This window comes from Enhydra lutris, unplaced genomic scaffold (genome assembly GCF_002288905.1).
Source record: "Enhydra lutris kenyoni isolate GAN:26980312 unplaced genomic scaffold, ASM228890v2 scaffoldscaffold86, whole genome shotgun sequence".
Taxonomy (NCBI): Eukaryota; Metazoa; Chordata; class Mammalia; order Carnivora; family Mustelidae; genus Enhydra; species Enhydra lutris.
The window spans coordinates 1,192,897-1,213,212 of NW_019154170.1; the positions used below are offsets into that span (position 1 = coordinate 1,192,897).

A 20,316-nucleotide genomic window follows, 5' to 3' on the forward strand; every position below is an offset into this window, starting at 1 on the left:
CTTACTAAAAGCGAGGTTTCCATCCCATCTGGTTTCCGGAAATGGTGGGACAAGACAAGGGGCACCGGCAGTCCCAGCTACAGCTGAAGACGGTGGCACTGAACTGGAGACCTGAGTCCCAGTGTCAAGGTGAGGGGTAATAGTGAGGTTGAGGGGAGGCTTGTCGCCTCTCAGGGTGTGCGCACCCCATGACTGCTAGACTGGCCGGCTATGCATCGGAGGGGCAAGGGACCCAGACACAGCACAGGCTGGCTCATCGCGCGTCCTTTATTGTTCCCCCTCCCCTGCCCCATTAATTACAAAACTACCCCCATCCTACAGTCCAACTCCCCCCCCCTCCCCACCGCGGCGGGATTCAGAACGGCGAGAAAACCGGACACTCCCCCTCTGACAGCAGCGGAGACACCTTGGGTGCAAGCGGGACCGGGTCTGGGTGGGGCAGAGGAGGGGTCGCCTGAGCCTCGGCCCCGCCCCTCGCCTCGGGGTCCCCGCCCTCCCCACTCGAGCGCTCCTCCGCCTTACCCGCCCGCGCGTCGGGGCGCGGCTGCCCGGGCCCCGGGGCCGCGGGGGCGATGGGGCGGTGGTCCTCCAGATGCAGTGTCATGGCGGGCCGCGAGGCCGTGGAAAAGGCGCACTGCATGCACGAGTAGCGGCCGCGTGTGTGCTCCCACACGATGCGGCTCGGGGCCGCGTGCCCTGCGGGCAGGCGGGACCCCGTCAGTCCCGGCCACCCCCAAGGATGGTAGACGTGGACGAGTGCGGGTCAGACCTTTCCCCGCCTCCCCATCAGCTCCCGGGCACCTGGCTTGTCTGGCCTGGCTGATCCATTGCTCCCGAGCGTGTTCCCTCCTGTAATTGGGGGTGGGGGGCCGCACTAAACTTGACTTATCCGAATCCCCCACTCCCGTCCCTGGAACCACCGCAGGGCAAAGGACTTGTGAAGCGGGCGCGGGTTTTACACGGAAACGCCGGCGCAGATGAAGGCTCAGGGGCTAATAATTTTTAAGGCAAAAATTTTGTATTTCGGGGGTGGCAGCTCTGGCCACCTGGGAAGGGGCGGGCAACGCTGCTTCCCAGCATCCCCGGGGCCCACAGGGCGCAGAACAGAAAAATCCCCTCCACCCCTCCCTGGTGGTCACCTGCACGCACCTGAGGGCGCGTCGGAGCCGCCCTGGGGTCTTCGCGGGCTGCCGCCGGCACCTGAGATAAACGGGCGGATCAAGGTCAGAAGTCTGGGTAAGCCCGGCTCACCCTTCAGGCAGCGCTGTTCCCACACTCACCTTGGCTCTTTTTCCAGACTGCGGCGCTGGAGGCGGGCGGCCCGGGCGCCGCGGCCAGGAAAGGGCGCAGGCGTGGGGGACTTAGGCCAAAGGGCGCGGGGTTCAAGTAGGGCAGGAAGGGCCCGGTGGGGGCAGGGGCGGGGGTCGTGAAGGGCTCGAGCAGCGGGAACGGCAGGCCGGGCGCCGAAGCAGTGTCGGACTCCGGGGGACGCTCAGGCGCCGGTGGCTCCTTGTCCAGGGCGGGGGGTGGCGGCGGGGCTGGGCTCTGCGCATGCTCGGCGCAAACATGCAGGTGCTTGAAGAGAGAGCGGTGCGTGCGGAAGCGCAGGAGGCAGTTCTCACACCTGGGGGCAGGCATAGGACTGGGCTGGGTCTCCTGGGGGGCGAGGGTAGGGCCTATCCGATGCTACCTGGGGAGCCGCCGCACGAGGGTGGTAAGGGAGCCTAAGGCCCAAATCACAGAACCCCCACTTGCGTGGGGGAGAAGGTGGCTCTAAGCGCCCCCCAATGTGGCCGCGACCCTTCCGGACCCCTCCGGGTCCTTGCCCTGGGAAAACGAGGAAGGAAGTCTGAATTTTGACTTAGGTGGCCAGTTTTCTTCTAAGAAGGTCAGGAGGGACGGGATGAAGACACACACGACATGCCCCGCCCTTTCCGAGCTCCGCCCTTCGAGTGTCTGGGACTCGCTCCAGTAACCAGTCTCTCTTTGGAGGCAGGTAAGGGCCCGAGGCCACACCCACTGCCAGACTCACCCACCCCCACACCCTCGACTAGGAAGGGAGAAAGGCCTGGACCCCAGGTAGTGGCGATCAAATCAGGGGTGGAAGGAGCAGCCAGGGGCCTGATCACCGAGCACCAGGGGAAGTCGGGATAGTCAGTGTCTCACTTGAAGTAGCGGTTGGGTTTGTAGTGCAGTTTGCCATGTGCCACCAGTTCCTGCATGCTGGGGAAGGTCTCCGTGCAGCTCAGGGCGGAACAGCGGAAGAGCTTGCCTGGCAGGGATGAAAGGCCAGAGGAGTGGAGAGGGATGGCCAAGGCCGGCCTGAAGGCTCTGCCTGCCTCCCACCCCCTACTCTGGCCCTACCTTCCAGGGACTGTGTGGGTGGGCAGTGGGTACGCAGATGTTGTGCCAGGTCTCGAACACTGGGGAAACTGAGACAGCAGCCAGGGCTGGAGCAGGGTATCTGCTTCCCTGCAGGATGCACGGAAAGGGGGGTGTCACCCACTCTTCCCCTGGCCACATGTCGAGTTCTGCCCCAGAGAGGCATATATGAGGCTGGAATTACCCTACTGGTTCCTTACCAGGGCCTTTACCATCTGTTTCCCCCAGCAGGCGGAGCTGCCAGAGAGCAGGGACTGGGTTGGCTGGCTCATCATTGTAGCCACAGCCGGGCTTACGCTTGGTGCTCAGTAAATGTGACTCCCTCTAGATGGGGCCCAAGTCTGGAGATAATCTGTATTCATCTTAATTGTTCCAAGGCCTGTGAGCCCCCAGAAGGCTCCATCACAGATCACCTGGTTGTTGGCGTCGTCTGGGAGGCCTCAGGTCCTCGCTGGTCCCAGGGACGGTGCTGGTCGGGCCAAGGCTGGATCCAGGACCGGGCTGAACACTGTCTGGGGCTGAGGGGGCACCCTGCTGGGTCCCCCCAGGCCCTCCTCGGTCCCACACTGGGGGTGTGGATGCCCTTTCAGGGCCTGGCTCCTCCCCCATGGAAGAGGAAGTGGCTGCTGCAGCCGCAACTGGGGACAACACCTCCTTGTCAGTCTCACTGAAGCTGGGCTCTGCAGGGGCCGGCATGTCCGGGTTGGGCCCCGAGGGTTCCTCCTCCTAGTGGAAGGAAAAGGCAGGGAGAACCCCTCTGGGCCCAGGTCGGCCTGGGCCAGCCATGGGAACCCCTCCCACCCCGCCAAGACCTGTGGACATTCCTGAAGCAGCAAACGCCCTTGAGAAATCACCCCGTCAGCCCCAATCCTAAGGAGTCACCATCAGGGGCGGGTAGGGGATAAGGGTGGACTGAACCTCCTGTGTTCCATCCTCTGGGAGGGAGCTGGGAGGTGTCCCAGCTGCAGAAAGGCGTATCTGTCAGGAATTAACTCCTGTGAAGACAGCAGTCCCTCGTCCCTAACTTGGGGGCAGGGCCGTGGCCTACGGGGTGCGGGCGGGGCGCAGGTTACAAAGACCAGGCTCCGAACACGGCGCCGCTAGGAACACCGTGGAGAGGCCAGAAGGGATCAAGCGGACTGTCTCCGAACGGAAACACACACACCCACCGGGCTGCAGCTGGGCAGCCAAACCCGGAGGTGCTAGGGGCCCGGATGCATAAGGAACAGGGGCGGAGCCTGAGTCCTGTAGGCGTGGCCCAGTCGAAGCGGGGCCAGGAAGCCGGGGGTGGGGTGTTCCCCAAGTGACAGCCAGCGACCAGCGAAGGCCCGGATGTGGGGGCGGGGTCGGCCGGACGGTGCGCGTGCGACACGGCCGCGCCCCGCCAGCACCCGCTGGTTCGCCGCGCCCGCACCCGCAACGCCGCGCTCACCATCCTCGACCCTGCTCAGCCTCTTGTTCCTGCGGCTCCTGTGGCTCCGGCTGAGGCTGCGGCGACTCCCTGGGCGGCCGCGGGCTCGTGCTCACGTCGACGCCATTTTCCACCTCCCAGCTCTCGCGAGATCGGGGGCGGGGCCTGCGCACAGCGCCCCTAGGGGGGCGGGGCCTGCGCACAGCGCCCCTAGGGGGGCGGGGCCTTCGGGCCGGGTCCTCCTGGAGGAGGCGGTGCTGCGGGTTTGCAAGCACAGCCTTTAAAGACCCTGTGCTCAGAGATCTTGTGGAAAAATCCTTCCGGGCCCTTGTTGTCATCTGCAAAATGGGTACCTTTATCCCGTCCCGTCACCAGCTCTTAGCTGCTCTCCTTTTTGAAGAGGGAGTGTTGATTGGGCCACCTCGAGAGAAAGTGGCAGTGATCGTGAAAATTTGCAGTGCATTGAGTTCTGAAGTTGGAATGGGCTCCCTGTGATAGCCAGGGGCCGGAAGCAAACGCTTGTCCTCCGGACAGGTGTAGCCTAAGGAGGGAGACCCCTGGGTGGACAGGCGTGGAATAAGTCACCTATCCATCCTACATTCCTTGAGCGCCTACTGTGTGCTAGGCGTTGGGGACTCAGAGGACAGGACAAACATCCTTGCCCTCAGGGGCTTGCTCACATTTTAAAATGGGGAAACAGACGATGAGTCAACAAATCCAGAAAACCACCTTAGTGTTTTAACTGCTACAGAGGAAAACACACACACACACACACACACACACACACACACACACACACAGGCACACACAGGAAGGAGGGAAGTCTCTCTGTGAGTTGACTTTTGAGCTGGTCAGGAAGATGTGAGCAAATGGAAGGTCAGGCGACTCTGGAAGTGGATAGCTGTACAAATGTCCCGAGGTGGGGAGGGACAAGCTTGTCTTTCTCAAGGACCAGTAAGGAGATCAGCTCACTGCTGGAACAGAGTGGAGGCAGAGTGTGGAGGTCAGAAAGTGAACTTGGTGCACGGAGGGTCACACAGGACCTCATGAACCATAGAGAGGAGTGTGGTTTCTATTCTTACCATTGATGTATTTTTAGCAGGGGGAGGTCCACCATCTGATTCCTGATTGTTGTTGGGAGGATGGGCAGTTGAGGGGGATGGGAAAGTGAATCTTTGATCTCAGGTCTCTATAAGGCATTATTTAACGTTCCAGAGGTATCTTGCGTTCTGGCAAGTGTAGACTTTATGTGCAGTGTATTTCCATCTGTGTACAGAAGAGGTACCCATGTGCCTTTATATGTGGAGAATACCATTAGAAGGAGACAGTAAAAAAGTGGGGAGGGGAACAGATTTTTTAAGTGAGGGAGAGACAGTCTTTTAATACTTTGTGCTGTTTGAATTTTTTAAAAAAATGTGGTTTTGATGATAATGAATACAGTGAAAAGCTCAGTAATCTAAAAAAAAAAAACCAAAACAGATCATTTGACACAGGGTGGAGGTGCGTTTGTGTGTGGAGAGGAGGCTAGTGCAACCTGGGGAAGGGTGGGGTGAGGCCTCAGAAGGACACGGACCCAAGGAAGGGAGAGGAGAGGCCAGGCTTAAGAAATTCTCTAAGTCAACAGGATGTGGGGCTGTGGAGTGGGCAGGGCCAAGGCGATTGAGGTTTGCAGTCTGAAGATGCTGTAACCTAGATGTGAGGCCCAGAAGGCCCTACTTCCTGTAAATGGGGTGACCGCCATGGCGGTGGGGCCCGAGGGCTGTACCCCAAAATGTCAGGGCAGGCAGACTGCATGGTGAGTGCAAGGAGAGAGTAGGGAGGTGGAAGAGGACGCCCCAGTTCCTCTTTAGCCCCAGAGAATGTCCAGCTGATGAGGTTGGTGGCTCCCGCCCTTTCTCCCCAGCCTGTTCTAACATCTAAGTGTTGCAGAGAGAGGCATACACGGGGGTGGCTGGGCAGTGGAGGGACGGAAATCAGAGATGGAGGAAACCAGGGACATTCAGGGGAATGGGTAAGTGCTTCTGTATAATGATTGGTGAATAAAAGAGCTGTTGAGACCCAGTGGCAACCTTGGGATTTATTTTTTTTTCTCTTTTTTCAGCCACACTCAGCTTCCCAAGTTAGGGACAGAAGAGAGAGGGTTCAGATCCTGCAGAAGGGGCTACTGGCCAGTCTTTCTCTGAGAGCCCGTCTCCCATCCTTCCCGGCTGGGTAGGTGTCCCCTGCCTGAGTTCTCCTGTCACAGCCTGGATCGTTGTATGTGGCGTTTGCCATCAAGATCTGCTGACCCCAAACCCTTTTCTTCCTTCTTGCCTCCTCCAGCAATGCCCACTCTCTCTCTGCGTCCCCTTCCCCTGCCCCAGCCCCTGCCCCTTCTCTGACCCAGTCCTGACCCCACCGGCTTGGCTCCGTCTCTCCCAGACTGACTGCTCCTTGAGGGTCTGAGCCCAGAGTGGGTGTCCGTTTGGAAAGTCGGGATACTTAAGCCCATGGCAGGATCCCCAAAGGCTCAGACTCCATCACTGGCTTGGAAGCATCTGGGGAGACCAGTAGTGAGGCTGACCCCCTAAATCCATGGCAATAGGTGTGGAAAGCCAGGGCCCTTGCATATCAGAACTTGTCCTGACCCCAGGTGAGGGAGGGCTAAGAAGGCACAGACACGGGGCGGGGGGGAGGGGGGGCAGGTGCAGGGGCCAGGGTTGGCCCAGACTGGATGGTGATGGGCCATGTGGGACCTGCCTCCTTCCTCAGGGTCCAATCAGGTCCCCGATGGCTTTGGGGCCTGCAGATTCAAAGCTGACAGGACCCCCCAGGCTATTTTCTACAGGAAGGCTGGGATGCAAAAGGCCAAGAGCAGGCAGGTGGGACAAACTCCACCTTTGGGAGAGATGGGGTGGGGGGTATATACGAGTTCAAGCCTTGGCTCTGAGGGATCTCAGGCAAGTGACAAAATTTCTCCCGGCTCCCAGTTTTGGAGTATTTGCAGCTTCTCCCTCAGCCTTGTGAGAAGGCAAATTAATTCACACTTTCACCTGGCAAATGTTTATTGCCTTAGTGATGACAGAAGAAGGGGAGTCTTTCTTGTCAAGGTGTCCCCAACTGTGGCACTTTGCCGACAGGACATTACTCATTTATACTCACAAGGCAGCTGGGAGGTAGATTCATGCAGTTAGCCCTGTTTGACACAGGAGGCAACGTGTGTGACACGGGGGAGGCCAGGGCCCTGGGGGGGCTGCGGTGGTGACCCCCAGACCCAGGGCCTGGGTTAGGCTGGGCTGGGCTGGAGGCCACTGGGCTGGACCTTCGGGCTAAAGCAGCCAAGGAAAATGAGGCCCTCGCCGGCGGGGCCTGGTTCCCCGGTTCCCCCTCCTGCGGGCAGGCAGGAGGCAGAATCTGGGCCCCCTCTCAGATCTTCTCCACGTAGTTTCCTGGGAAGAGGCCCTCCTGGCCATGCAGCCGGCCTTTCCACCAGCCTGAGGCATCTGTGGGTGAGAAGGGAGCGTGAGGCGGTGTCCAGCCCATCTAGGAGAAAGCCTTCATGCTGGCTCCCTGCCTGTTTTAGTCATTGCCACTGGTGTGGCAGAAGGCAGACATTGAAAAGAGAACTGTCAACAGATGGAAAGGAGGGAGGGATGGACGGACAAGTGGTTTTTCTTGCTACTGCCTCACACTCTGTCATGTTCTATTCCATTCTCTTGTGCTCGTCCCTCATCTCTTTCTACAGGTGCCTCCCCTCATTCCCCATGATGGACCAGTGAGTGACCCCTTTGGGGCTCCCCATTTACCCACAGAGGATGCTGCTGAGTTCCAAGCCCCTCTGGGTGGGGGGCAGCCCAGTGGAGTAAGGTAGGAAGGTGGCCTGGCCCATCCAGACAAGGGGTGAGGTAGGTTCTGCTATTAGCACTGTGCTCGACAGGAGAGAAAAATGAGGCCCCAGGGATTGGTCATGCTGCTGGGAGGCCAGGCCCCCAGTGTCCTAGGAGGGAAACTTCAGACCCAAGGCCTTCTAGCCTATGCAGTCACCAGCTCGGAAGAGCATATCTTTAGTGGGCGCTGGTTGTTTCCGTTCTCCTTGGGAAGGGTGTGCAGGAATGGGGTGTTGCCTGGCTGTGTCAGGGTTCTGACTCTTCCCCTCTATGGCCTGGGACACACACCTTCCATGAGGATCTCGATAACCTCGTTCACGTTGAAACTCAGCTCGTCCACATCTTGGCCCACGTACTGGTACAGTGCCCGGCACCGCGGGCCATGCATCCGAGGTTGGGGCTTGGGTCGGCCAACGCCCGGCTCAGGTCGCTGCCCCACACTGCGCTTTCTCTGCATGCTGTGGGCACAGGGAGGCGTCATCACAGCCCAGACACTCCCCTGCCCCCTGTCCACCTCCTGGGGTTCTCCTTATAACTCACTTACCCTGCCACACCCTGGTCAGGCACATTAAGGAATTCTGTGTTGTGTTCCGAGGGGGGCCTTGCCCGGGGGCGTCTACTGGCCCTCAGGGCTGAGGATGGAGGGCCCCGGAAAGGCTGCTGGGAGCCCCTTCCAGATGGGATCTCCAGGGGCAGGGGCCCACTTCTGGCAGAAGGAGGCACCCCATTGTGGCCCAGGCCTGTTGCAGGAGGAAGAGTGGGAGCATTTATCAGGGTGAAGGTAGCATTTGGGGAGGACTTAGCTCCCAAGATCCCAGGCTGAGGGAGGAGGCAACCAGTCATATGCTCAACACAGCATGGTAAGGACTGGTCCAGAGGGAGGCTCTGCAGGGGTAAGATTTCCCCCATCCTCTTCTGTAGGTGGGTCTTGGAGGATGAGTAGGAGCTCAAGCTAAGTGAAAATGTGCGACACAAGAGGAGTAAACAGCCCAAGCAAAGGCTTGGAGATAAGAACAAATTTGTTAAACCGACAGAGTAAGATGTAGCTCGAGTGACAGAAATATACGATGGGAGGAGAGAAAGGTTGGTGGTTAGCTGGGTTTGGCTTCTGAAGGGCTCTAGATCCGACTAAGCTTAGTCTGTAATCTGTGGAAGAGGGGGAGCTGTGGAGAGTTCTAGGCAGAGAACAGAGTGGTCTGCTCTATCTGTTGACAGCTGGCGTGGCTTGGGTCTTGGAGCACACGAGAGGCAAGGGAAGACACGTCTCCTCACCTCTGGGAGGCCCCGGGGCTGCCCGGGTAGGGGCCTGGGCTGACCTTCGAGGTCTTCCTTGGGCCATTCCCTTCCGTGTAGGCTCTGAAAGGGGAAAGGATTTGGGAATTTGAGTGAGGACCAGACCACAGCAGGCTCTTGGCCCCGCCCACAAGTCCAGTCCACTCTGTGGCTCCGCCCCAGACCCCCCCCCCCCCCCCACGCCGGTTCCCTGGCTGTCCCATCGACCCCGCCCCGCAGTTACTGAGAAGACTCTGCCCAACAAGTGGCTCAGCCCCGCAAGACCCACCTCTCTTTGGCTCGGGTCTTCTAGGTCCGCCCACTGTTGGGGGGGGTTATTGGCATGGCCACGCCCCCTCAACGTTTCTCTCCCATTCATTGCTTACCTCGCTGACCCTGCGCTCTCTGTAGCTGCGTCCTTACCCCTACGTCTTTCTCTACCCACCCCTCCGTGGCCCTCACCTGCTCCGGGCCGACCTCAGTGGCTCCGCCCCCACAGCCTTAGTCCCCTTGCTGGCCCCGCCTCCTCAGGCTCCGCCTCTTTGGCTCCGCCCCCAGCTCTGTGCAGACTCACTGGAGCTTTTGGGCAACCCGTCGCCCACGCTGACTGTGAGGGACCGGCCGCTAGCCTTGAGCATCGCCACGTCGCCGGAGCCACGGGAGAAAGTGACACTGCGGGTGCCACCTCCTCCCCAGCCCTCCTTCTTCACTCGGAACTGTAGTCTGTGGGGGAGAGGAGGAAGCTGCGGGGACGCCCACTCCCCAAGCTGGCCGGGGCCGCGGGGCGGGAGAGGGGGCGCTGTGCCCAGCCCAGCCCGGGGACGGGGGCGGGGGCGTACGTGTCGCTGAAGGTGAGGGGCAGCGCCCTCCGCGCCGCCTCCTCGAAGCGCTTGCTCAGGAGGCTGACGAATTCGGTCTTGAAGACGGTCTCCAGGAAGCTGTCGGCGGCGTCTTCTTGGAGGATGAAGAAGTCGTCCTGCCTCGTGCTGGGGGAGGGGTGGGAGGGAAGGCAGGTGATGGGGGCAGGACTGAAATGTGAGGTGCGACGGGGACGGTCGGGTGAAGGGAGGTGACGGCTGATGCAGGCGGGGGAAAGGCCAGAGGTGGCGGCGAGGAGCTGGGGAAGGTGATCCCAGAGAAGCGTCAGGTGAGGGGACAGGTGCTCTTGGCACATGAGGATGAGTGTGGGGGCAGGGGAAGGTGGCAGGTAGGGCCAAGAGAGGGTTACGGGTATAGCGGTACGTTAGATGGTCTGGGTGACAGATGGGGTGAGAAGTGTGAGGGCAGATGAGGGCGACTGGGGCGGGGGAGGACCTGGCCTCACCTGAGGGAAACTCCCCGGAGGGCCTGGATCTCCAGCTTCTTCTTCAGGACCTCACGCACCTGGCCCTTCTCTGGTCCCTTCTTCACCTTCTCCCGTCCGATTATATACACACACTTGGGCGTCAGGATCAAGTCCCTTTTGATGGGCTGTGAGGATGCAGGAGCAGAGCTGGTGGCCAGAGCTCCGGGCACGGGCCACCTGGCTCCAGGGGATCAACCTCAGGCAGGGGAAGGACAGGTCAGCTGAGTGTTTCCCTCCACGTGAAGGTATATGAGGAATTGCATTATGTAAGAGATAGGAGGTTAAGTACGGGTATATTGGCTAGGGAGGGATTCCCGGGCCAGGGAACAGGTACAGGAGAGGCGGATGCATAGCTGCTGGATGCCCAGGCCAGATGAGAGTGTACCTGGGCACAGGTGTATCTGGGCCAGATGAAGATACATCTAATTGACATACCTATCTAGACTGGCTGAGGGTATACCTAATGGACAGGTGTGTCCAGGGCGAATGGGGGTGGCCCTACGGTCAGGGCTTCTGGGCGAGGGACGTGTATAATTGCAGACAGCTGTGTCTGGCCAGGTGACGGTGTATGCGAAGGACAGGTGTGTCTGGGCTCCATGAGGGCCTGCTTAATAGCAGACGTATCTAAGCTAGTTGCGTGTGTACCTGTGCACAGGTGTGTCTGGCCCAGTTGAGGGTGTATCTGTGATGGGGCAGGTGTATCTAGGCTAGGTGAATATATACCAGTGGACAGGTGTGTCTGGGCCAGCTGAGGGGGCGCCTCTGGTGGGGTTGCCAGGCTGGGGCCAGGGTCCCAGACGCGCCCACCTGTTAGAGCCTCACCTTGAAGCGGCGGTCGTACTTGGTGACCGAGTCAGCGAAGTCCACGCGTTCCCTCTTGCCCAAGAACTGACGCAGCTCCGGCCGCTCCTCAAGCCCTAGGTAGTCCCCAACGAAGTTCCGATTAATGCTGTTCCGTCTCCGCTCCTTCTTGTTCAGCAGGATGTTGGAAGCTGTGGGGACACCGGGTCAGGGGCAGAGGTTGTGGCCTGGCTCCTCCAAGTCCACCTGTCCCCACCCTGAGCCTCCCACCTGTGGCCTCTCACCTTCCTCCCGCATCTCCTCGTACTTCCGGACTGCCACATGGCGCCTCCAGGCCTTCTGGATGGTGCGGGCAAAGCCATCGAACTTGCGCTCTCGCATCTCCTCCAGAAGGAAGAGCTGGGCAAGAGGGAGGGGCGGTGGGTCTTTCTCCAACCCCATCCTGCCCACTTGCTTTTGCTTACCAGCACCTGCACACATGCTTACACACTATGGCAAATATTTTTTTTTCTTCCCAATGACTCGACCCAGGGTTCCCTCCAAATATGGAGCACAAGCCCCCGCATTGTGGGCCGGTCTTGCAGGGTTCAAATCCCAGCTCTGCCTCTTCCTAGCTGTGTCTTGCCTGAAGTGGTGTAACATCACCGTTTCTCACACTGCTAATCAAGTTATGGCATGTCACCCATGTGAGGTGCACCCTGATTTCAGAGACGTTAGAAACGTGAACCAATGTGCATCTTAGAAACCAACAAAATACTGTAAATATGAAAATCTGGCACACAGGACTGTGATGTACCTGGAGACCAGGTAGTTGTATAGTGCACAACCTGCACAGCCGTACCTGGCGGCCCTGGAATAGAAGCTTTTGCAGAGAGCAGACTTTTGAGTCCAGAGGGATCTTAGGGTATAAACTCTATTAGAGCAAGTCAGAGTTGAAATGCCATGAAGGATGTCCCTTCACTTAGAATAAACTGTGAACATATCAAGGAAAGGAGCCTACTGGATATGAAAACTTATAAGTCTATAGTAATAAGAACAATGGGGTGCTGACTGCAGAATAGAACAACCTCGTGGAGGGGCGCCTTGGTGGCTCAGTGGGTTAAAGCCTTTGCCTTTGGCTCCGGTCATGATCTCAGGGGCCTGGGATCGAGCCCCGCATCAGGCTCTCTGCTAAGCAGGGAGCCTGCTTCCTCCTCTGTCTGTCTCTGCCTGCCTCTCTGCCTACTTGTGATCTCTGTCTGTCAAATAAATAAATAAACTCTTTAGAAAAAAAAAAAAAGAACAACCTAGTGGAATAGGACAGATGACTGGGGAATGTTGTAATTCAAACCAATTTAGTGATAAAAGGGACAGCATTGTCAGGGATATATCGGAATGGGAAATACTGTAAATAAAATGAGTCTTTCTTTAGGAAAATAATTAGCACTTCACCCAGAGGGATTTGTTAAATACACAAATATCACATCACTGCTAAAAGCCCGCCTGTCTGCTTCGCTGACACCAAGATGGTTGATGTTTCCCAGAAACCCCAGGGTTCCCTGCGAGGACTAAAGTAATTCTGTAGATACTTGGTTCAAATGCACTTTAAAAAGTACGTTTGGAGGGGCACCTGGGTGGCTTGGTTGAGCATCCAACTTTTGATTTTGGGCTCGGGTCATGATCTCAGAGTCGTGAGACTGAGCCCCCATGGGGGAGGGGGGTCTGTCTTCAGCAGGGAGTCGCTTCTCTTTTTCTCTCCCTCTCTCCCTCTCCTTCTGTTCCTCCCCTCACTCATGCTCGCTCTCTCTTCCTCTTCCTCTCCCTCTGCCCCTTCCCCTGCCCATTCTCTCTCTAAAATAAATTAATCTTTATTCATCTTTGAGAACTTTTTTAAGATTTTTATTTATTTATTTGACAGATCACAAGTGGTCAGAGAGGCAGGCAGAGAGAGAGAGGAGGAAGCAGCTTCCCCGCTGAGCAGAGAGTCCGACGCGGGGCTCGATCCCAGGACCCTGAGACCATGACCTGAGCCAAAGGCAGAGGCCTTAACCCATTTGAGTTCTCAAATCTTTGAGAACTTTTAAAGCTGTGGGTGTTTATAAGTGTTCACGAAAGGTGGGGATCTTTTCACCAGGAAGAAATCCTAACCCCACCAAGATTAAAGCTTCACGGCCTGCAGGGAATCTAGTGGAGTTTCCATATCCCCTTTGTTTCTCAGACAGATATTCTCTGGGTCAGTGTGTCTGTGTGCAAATTATGCCTAAGTAATGCCTCATATAGGGTGTCTGGAGGACACATAAGTACATTCTGCACTTTGCCGAGAGGACGTCAAGTATGAATAAAGAACTTGCAGAAGTGGGGGTCAACCAGGAGTCCTCTCTGCCTTAGCTGTTCAGGGCAGATGGGATGAGTGTCCTGCAACCTTGTTATTTCTGCTCAGGAAGGGTATTCATTTTCAATTTGGGAAAGGAATCTTCCTGTCTACAGAGTTTAAAATTCATCTCCTTCTGGGGTGTCTGGGTGGCTCAGTCGATTAAATGACTGACTTTGGCTCAGGTCATGAACCTGGGGTCCTGGTATCAAGCCCCACATTGGGCTCCCTGATCAGTGGGGAGTCTGCTTGTCCCTCTCCCTCTGCCCCTCCCCTGCTTTGGCACTCTCTCTCAAATATATAAACAAAATCTTAAAAAAAAATAAAATTCATCTCCTTCAGGGCACCTGGGTGGCTCAGTCAGTTAAGCGTCTGCCTTTGGCTCAGGTCATGATCCCAGGGTCCGGGGATTGAGCCCTGAGTCAGAGGGTCCTAGCTCAGCAGGGAGTCTGCTTCTCTCTGCCTCTCTTCCTGCTCGTGCTCTCTTTCTCTCTCTCTCAAATAAATAAAATCTTTTTAAAAATAAAATTCATCTCCTTTATGTGCTGAGGGCAGAGTTGTGTGTGGTTAAGGTGTGTGAGATGGGCCCCAGATCTGAGGTTAACTTGGTGTACTGGCTTGAATAGTGTTTCTCCCCACCCCCAAATTCATGTCCACTGGGAAGCTGTGAATGTGACCTTGACTGGAAAGAGGGTCTTTGCAGATGTAATAAAGTTAAAATGAGGTCATACTGGAGTAGGGTGGGCCCTCAGTCCAGTATGACTGGTGTCCTTCCAAGAGGGACATTTGGACCCTGACACAGAGGAGGAGGCCATGTGATGACAGAGGCAGAGACCAGGGTGATCAGGAATGGCAAGGACAGCGGGCGACCACCAGATGTTAGGGAGAGTAAAAGATCTTCCCTGGAGACTTTAGCGGGAGCATGGCCCTGTTGACACCTTGATTTTGGATTTCTAGCCTTCAGAAACACGAGGAAATTAATTTCTGTTGACTTCAGCTATCCAGTTGGTGGCACTTGTTACAGTAGCCACCGGAAATGAACACGCCCGGCATGATGGGCAGTGAAGGCCAGCACGTGCGTAAAACATCAAGGATATTTTTTTTAAGATTTTATTTATTTATTTGACAGATAGAGATCACAAGCAGGCAGAGAGACAGGCAGAGAGAGAGGAGGAAGCAGGCTCCCTGCTGAGCAGACAGCCCGATGTGGGGCTCGATCCCAGGACCCTGAGATCATGACCTGAGCCGAAGGCAGAGGCTTAACCCACTGAGCCACCCAGGCACCCCACATCAAGGATATTTTGAGTCCATGTTTACAAGACACAGATTCCAAGTCAGAATCATCCTGGGTAAGGGCATTTGTGGTTGAGAAAGTCCCCAACTCCATTAGAGTAAGTTAATTTGATCAATTTTGATACAGCCCAGTTATAAACAGTCATAAAACTGTTCCCATGTTTGTTTCTTCTGTTTTCATTTTACTAAAATGATTCTCATTGGGATCAGTTTTGTCCCGGGCAAATTTTCAGCTTTTCTTTTTTCCTTACAAAATGTTTCCACCAAGTTTTTCCCTTTGCGAACGTCATTATTTCCAGCCAGTTCATCTTCCTCACCTCAAAGTGTGCAGACTGCATTTTTGGGTCAGAATTTGATTTTACCTGATATAGTCTTAGCCAGTGCTAGCTTTGTCTATTTGCTTTTTTTCAGGGTCAATTTTTAAAAAATTAAAAAAGGTTTATTTGAGAGACAATGAGAGCGATGGGGAGAGGGGCTGAGGGGAGAGGAAGAGAGAGTCTTCCGTGGACACCTGGCTGAGCTCAGAGCCCAACACTGGGCTCCATCTCACGACCCTGAGATCATGACCTGAGACAAAACCAAGATTTGGGTGCTGAACTGACTGCTCCACCCAGGGTCCCAAAGACTGTTCTTATTTCTTGGAGCAAATGCATCTATAGGGAGAAGGTCTAGAGTTAGGTACAGACAAGTTTGGGGGACCAAGAAGAGCCTGAGCACCCAAGACAATTTTCTTCTTTTCCTTCCTTCCTTCCTTCCTTCCTTCCTTCCTTCCTTCCTTCCTTCCTTCCTTCCTCCCTTCCTCCCTTCCTCCCTTCCTCCCTTCCCTTCCCTTCCCTTTTCCTCTTCTTTCCTTCCCTTCCCTTCCCTTTTCCTTCCCTTTCCTTCCCCTTCCCCTTCCTTTCCTTTTCCTTTTCCTTTCCTTTCCTTCCCTTACCCTTTCCCTTCCCTTCCTTTCCTTTCCTCCTTTCCCTCTCTCTCTCCTTTCTTTCTTCCCCTCCCTCCCTCCTTCCCTCCCTCCCTCCTCTCTCTTTCTCTTTCTCCTTCTCTCCTCGGAGTCTCTTTCTTTTCTTTCTTTCCTCTTTGCCCAACGTGGGGTTTGAACACATGACCCTGAGACCAAGAGTCACATGCTCTACTAACTAAACCAAACAGTAGCCCCAGCAATTTTTGTAGCAGTGAAATCTCCAGAGTCTCCTCTCCACTGTGTTATGTGTCTGGTTTGATGAGGGAACAGTCACTTGTAAGTTACAGTAACGTCAAGGGAATCATCTAGGCAATCCAGTTGCTTTCAAGTCCCTGAGGGGCTGGTAGGGCAGGTGCTCTGACCATGCAGGCGATGAGGCACTTAGCCAGCCCTGGGCAGGCGGCCGCCCTTTCCCCAGGGCTCCAGCTTGGCCCAGGCTGGGGGACATAAGATTTGCATGGGAGTGTGTGAGCTGGCACATCTCATCCAGACGGCCAGCTCCCGGTTTGCTCTCCAGTGCTCGTATAGAAGCAGGTGGCCAGGCAGGCCACCCAAGGGGATTCCTTGCCCTGCCTTTTTATTTATTTATTTTTTAAGATTTTATTTTTAAGGGATCTCTACACCTAACATGGGGGCTTAAACTTCCAACCCTGAGACCAAGAGTTACGTGCTCCACGGACAGCCAGCCGGGTGCCCCACCTCTGCTTTGGCCCTGATTTTTGTTCTCCTTGTCATTGTTGCTGTTTAAAAGAGTCCCCCCCGCCCCAGGTTTATTGCGATATAACTGACATATAACATTGTGTAAATTTAAGGTGCGCAGGCCTTGATTTGATACATGTATACATACATATATACATGCATTTGATACATGTACATTGCAGAATGATGGCCTCCTAGGCTAGCTAGCTCGGATGGTTGCCATTTCTTTTTTTGTGGTGTGAGAACAGGGGAGATCTGCTCGGAGCAAGTTCCCAGTCTGTAGCACAGCACTGTCAACGACAGTCACCATGCTTACAGTAGGTCCCCAGAACAGATCTGTCATTGTGACTTCGTTTTCTCCCTGCAAGCAGACGCAGCTTCACGTTGGTGGCCTTCCCAGACTTTTGCTAAAAGGCTTAGAGCTGGTGCGGTGCAGGAGGGATGGTTTGTGCGTGGAGAATGCGGAGTCAGGTTTGTCTGCGGTAGCTCAGGGCCTGGGGCAGGTGTTGGGATCAGCCAACCACGGCTTTGATGAGAGTCTCAGACCCAGGGACTCAGTGTGCTCACGAAGGAAGGAAGGAGGGAAGAGGTAAGAAAACATAGGAGAGAAGAAAGCACAGAAGGACGTTAGGGGAAAAAAGGAAGAAAGTAGAAAGACGGACAAGTGACGTTCTGGAGAAGCTGTGAGTTCTTGCCCCTTGTGGGTTACGTGTTTCCCCCTCTGCCTCCTGGGCCCTGTGCCTGTCCGGCTAATTCGGGTTTTTCTGAGCACTTGCTACCTGCCACACCCTACCTAGCGGACTTCCTGTTTTGTCTGAGCCTCACCCCCATCCTGCAGGGGGCTACCACTCTCCCCACTTTCCAGATGGAGGAACAGAGGCTCTAAGGGGGTAAGGCAACAGGCCCGAGGCGTGAAGGGGCCTGAAGAGCCGGACCCGCGCCCATGCGGGGATGCAGGTGTCTCTCACACTCACCGACTCGGGGTTCTTGACAAAGACCTTGGTGCTCCCCATCTGGTACTGGTCTGGCTCCATGTTGACCGCCCGGAGCAGGTGCTGGACCCCCTGACGTTCATCCCCACGCCACTGGGGCCACGTCTCAGGGGTCAGGATGGCGTACCTGGAGGCAGAGGGTGTGGGAGGGTTTGGGGTGCATGTCTGTGCTGGCGGTTCCTCTGCGGACTGGCGATGGGGGCCGGGGGCAGGCGGGGGAGCCTCACCTCTGCAGGAACTTGGAGAACTGACGGCGGTAGGCGAAGCCAGCCCGGCGCACCCTGATGTTCTCCTTTAGGCCTAGGTACTCCACCTGGTGCTTGACCCTGAGGGGGAGGCAGTGTGAGTCTCCTGTACTCCCTGGTCTGGAGTGGGGGTGGGGGGAGGGGGCTGCTGCTGAGCTGGGCTGGGAAAGACAGTTGTGAGACCTGGGGGTCTGGATTCGTGCTGGGGACAGTTTGGGTGGGGGAGGGGGTGACTTCTGTGTCCAGGAGTCAGTTCGGTGGGGTGGGGGCCTTCCTTCTAGGGGGAGGTGGTCTGTGTGAGTTCCAGTTCCAGGGTTAATTCTAGGGGTGTGTCCTAGGGTTTGGGGACAGAGGGGACTGTGCTAGTCCCTGGGTCACTCTACACTCGGTTCTGCTCATCCCTGGAGTCCAGGGATCTTGGTCGGTGCCAGGTAGAACGCCGGGACCCCTGAGGAGTTTTGCGCTGGTCCTAGGGGTCAGCCTCGCTCAGTCTTGGAATGGGTCCCGTGACTCTGGGCGGGCTCTGGGAGGAGGGTCGGTCTGGGGGGACAGTGTGGGTGGATTGGTGCCCCTGGTGTTCACCTGCTCTCCTCCCAGTCACGGGGCTTCTTGGTCTCGTTGGGCTTGATGCAGCGGATGTAGTGGGGGGTACATCTCTTCAGCGTGCCCACCAGGTCATTGGCTTGTTTCTGAGGTGGAGGAGAAGGAGAGGATGGGTGCACAGATGGGACCCTTGGACCCTCTCTCCTCCCACCCTGAATACAGGCCCAGGAGACAGAGACACATTGGGCTGGCTCCCAGGGAGCCACGGGGCCCGGCGTCCCTGGTCTGGGCATTCTTCCATTAGTGCACACCATGGGGACTTGATATTGTGGGTCTGCCTGATCCTTGGGCCTCAGACCAGGAGCTCTCCTGTCTGCAGCACCCACCACTTAATCTGGCGCCTAGCAAGTGCTCAGCAAACGTTTTTTGATAGAGTAACAGAGCTCTCAAGAGAGCATGTTGCATTGACCATTCCTGCCTGTCCTTTGGGGGGACTACTTCTTTGGAAGTAGGGAATCATGTGTGTGTGTGTGTGTGTGTGTGTGTGTGTGTGCACCTTGGGTTGTGCATTTTAGTCCCTTGGAAGAGACTAGAAAGGACATTGTTCCAGGTCGGGGGACTGGAGAGGGTGGCCTGAGAGACCTTGATGTGGACTGTGGCTCTGCTGTGTGATCCAGGCCAGTGACTGCTGCTCTGAGCCTTGGTCTCCCCAAGCCCCAGGTGCGGCTAGTCCCTTATCTGTAAAGTGTCCCACGTTGGCTGCCTGCACTGGCGAGTGCCCAGTGCGGGGTTATGAAGAGATTTTTAGAATGGGACACCCAGTTGACAGCAACATTATTCACCATAGGGAAAAGGTGAAAACAACCCGAGTGTCCACCCGTGGAGGAATGGATGGGACAAATGAGGTCCATTTATAGCTGCAAGACTTCAGCCTTCAAGAGGAAGGACGTCCTGACACCTGCTTCAACATGGACGAACTTTGAGGACACTTTGCTGAGTGGGGTAAGCCAGCCACAGAAAGACACATCCCACAGGACCCCACTCCCAGGAGGTCCCCAAAGGAGTTCCTGTCCACAGAGACAGAGGGGAGATGGTGGGATCCAGGGCTGGGGCAGGGGGTGGGGAGTCTGTTCTTCATGGGGACAGAGTCTCAGTGTGGAAAGATGGAAAGTTCTGGAGAAAGTTCTGGAGACAGTTTGGGGAGCTGGAAAGTTCTGGAGATGGAGGGTGGGGGTGGTGTGCTTTATGCCGCCGAGCTGTGCACTTAACGATGGTTGAGATGGTACATTTTATGTAACTTTGACCACAATTCAAATTAAAGTGGCAAAGAACCAAAAGACCAAAACATTATTAAGATGATGGTTCACTTTTGGATTTGAGAGTTGGGGGGACTCCAAGGAAACCGGTCCAGCCCCTACTAACCCCAGAGCTGGAAGAAAACTCTGCTGCACAGAGGGTGCGGGGGGTGGGAGGCAGAGGCCCCAGGAGGCATGAGAGACAGATGGCAGAATGAGTAGAGAACAGTCCCCAGCCCTCCCCAGGCCCAGCTCCTCCTCTTCTGCCCCAGGCCCACCTTGATCTTGGAGCCAGCCGTGCTGGGGCGGCCCTTCTTGTCCACATCCAGCTTCTCAGGAAAGAGCATCGGGGGGAGGGCCCGGGGGGGGGGGGGGGGGGGGGGACAGGAGGAGTCAGAGGTGCAGCTGAACCTTGGGTGCCCTCTCCCAGGGGAGCACAGTTCTCCCTGAATGTGGGGGTATGATGGTGAGAACCGGAGAGACGCTTTTGTCCTTCTGGTTCCTGGATCTATTTGCACCGTTCCTCCTGCCTCTCTGGCCCGGCACGACTTGGGGAGCACGTGAAATAGAACACAGTTCGGCTCAGAAGGAACATATCTCGCGTGCTGCAGTGTCTCAGCATCTCGGGCTACAGGAGCAGGTCCCCGTGTAGGAACAATCCCACACGCACAGGCTCGCACGTGTGAGCAGAGATACAGACGAGGGTGCTCGCTGCCCGCAGTAGTCCTAGATGGGCTCAGTCTAACTGTCCGTCACCAGGGGATTGCTTCCACACGCTTTCTCTATTCACTATTCCCTCCCTCATCGCCTGATCGGGCTCTTCCCTGACCGCTGCAACACAGAGCGGGCACACTGCGC

At 56.4% G+C, this 20,316-nt stretch overlaps 2 protein-coding genes across 6 annotated transcripts in view; both read right to left on the reverse strand.

Annotated features, from left to right (window-relative positions):
- Positions 1 to 321: 321 nt before the first annotated feature.
- Positions 322 to 3,929, reverse strand: LOC111161744 (zinc finger protein 414). 5 transcript variants are annotated; one of them, XM_022525651.1, is made up of 9 exons: positions 3,815 to 3,929; positions 2,796 to 3,108; positions 2,365 to 2,472; positions 2,167 to 2,272; positions 1,281 to 1,624; positions 1,150 to 1,200; positions 802 to 849; positions 523 to 696; positions 322 to 429 (listed from the first exon to the last, which is right to left on the reverse strand). In XM_022525651.1, exons 1-9 carry the CDS (start codon positions 3,815 to 3,817, stop codon positions 356 to 358), a joined length of 1,221 nt encoding a protein of 406 aa, XP_022381359.1. In that variant the 5' UTR covers positions 3,818 to 3,929; the 3' UTR covers positions 322 to 355. The 5 variants fall into 5 exon arrangements, with proteins under 5 accessions (XP_022381359.1, XP_022381360.1, XP_022381356.1 ...); XM_022525652.1 differs by lacking the exon at positions 802 to 849; XM_022525648.1 differs by having other exon boundaries at positions 322 to 696.
- Positions 3,930 to 6,183: 2,254 nt separating this feature from the next.
- The window catches only part of LOC111161642 (myosin IF), a 33,073-nt gene continuing 18,940 nt past the window's right edge, over positions 6,184 to 20,316 (reverse strand). The window contains exons 18-30 of the mRNA XM_022525405.1: positions 19,737 to 19,818; positions 18,203 to 18,309; positions 17,603 to 17,701; positions 17,358 to 17,502; positions 11,362 to 11,476; positions 11,099 to 11,268; positions 10,256 to 10,401; positions 9,771 to 9,917; positions 9,506 to 9,654; positions 8,932 to 9,015; positions 8,204 to 8,399; positions 7,948 to 8,117; positions 6,184 to 7,275 (exon numbers count right to left, since the gene is read on the reverse strand). Of these exons, the coding sequence (XP_022381113.1) occupies positions 7,199 to 7,275; positions 7,948 to 8,117; positions 8,204 to 8,399; positions 8,932 to 9,015; positions 9,506 to 9,654; positions 9,771 to 9,917; positions 10,256 to 10,401; positions 11,099 to 11,268; positions 11,362 to 11,476; positions 17,358 to 17,502; positions 17,603 to 17,701; positions 18,203 to 18,309; positions 19,737 to 19,818 (1,687 nt within the window). The 3' untranslated portion in view covers positions 6,184 to 7,198. The remainder of the gene's footprint in view (positions 7,276 to 7,947; positions 8,118 to 8,203; positions 8,400 to 8,931; positions 9,016 to 9,505; positions 9,655 to 9,770; positions 9,918 to 10,255; positions 10,402 to 11,098; positions 11,269 to 11,361; positions 11,477 to 17,357; positions 17,503 to 17,602; positions 17,702 to 18,202; positions 18,310 to 19,736; positions 19,819 to 20,316) is intronic.

What these genes read in the sequence shown, in the direction of transcription:
- LOC111161744 (XM_022525648.1), bottom strand. An exon ending in CGGCTCCGACGCGCCCTCAG is followed by an intron (nt 850 to 1,149) that starts GTGCGTGCAGGT and finishes CCCCAATTACAG; the next exon opens with GAGGGAACACGCTCGGGAGC. An exon ending in AGCCAGGCCAGACAAGCCAG is followed by an intron (nt 697 to 801) that starts GTGCCCGGGAGC and finishes GCCTGCCCGCAG; the next exon opens with GGCACGCGGCCCCGAGCCGC.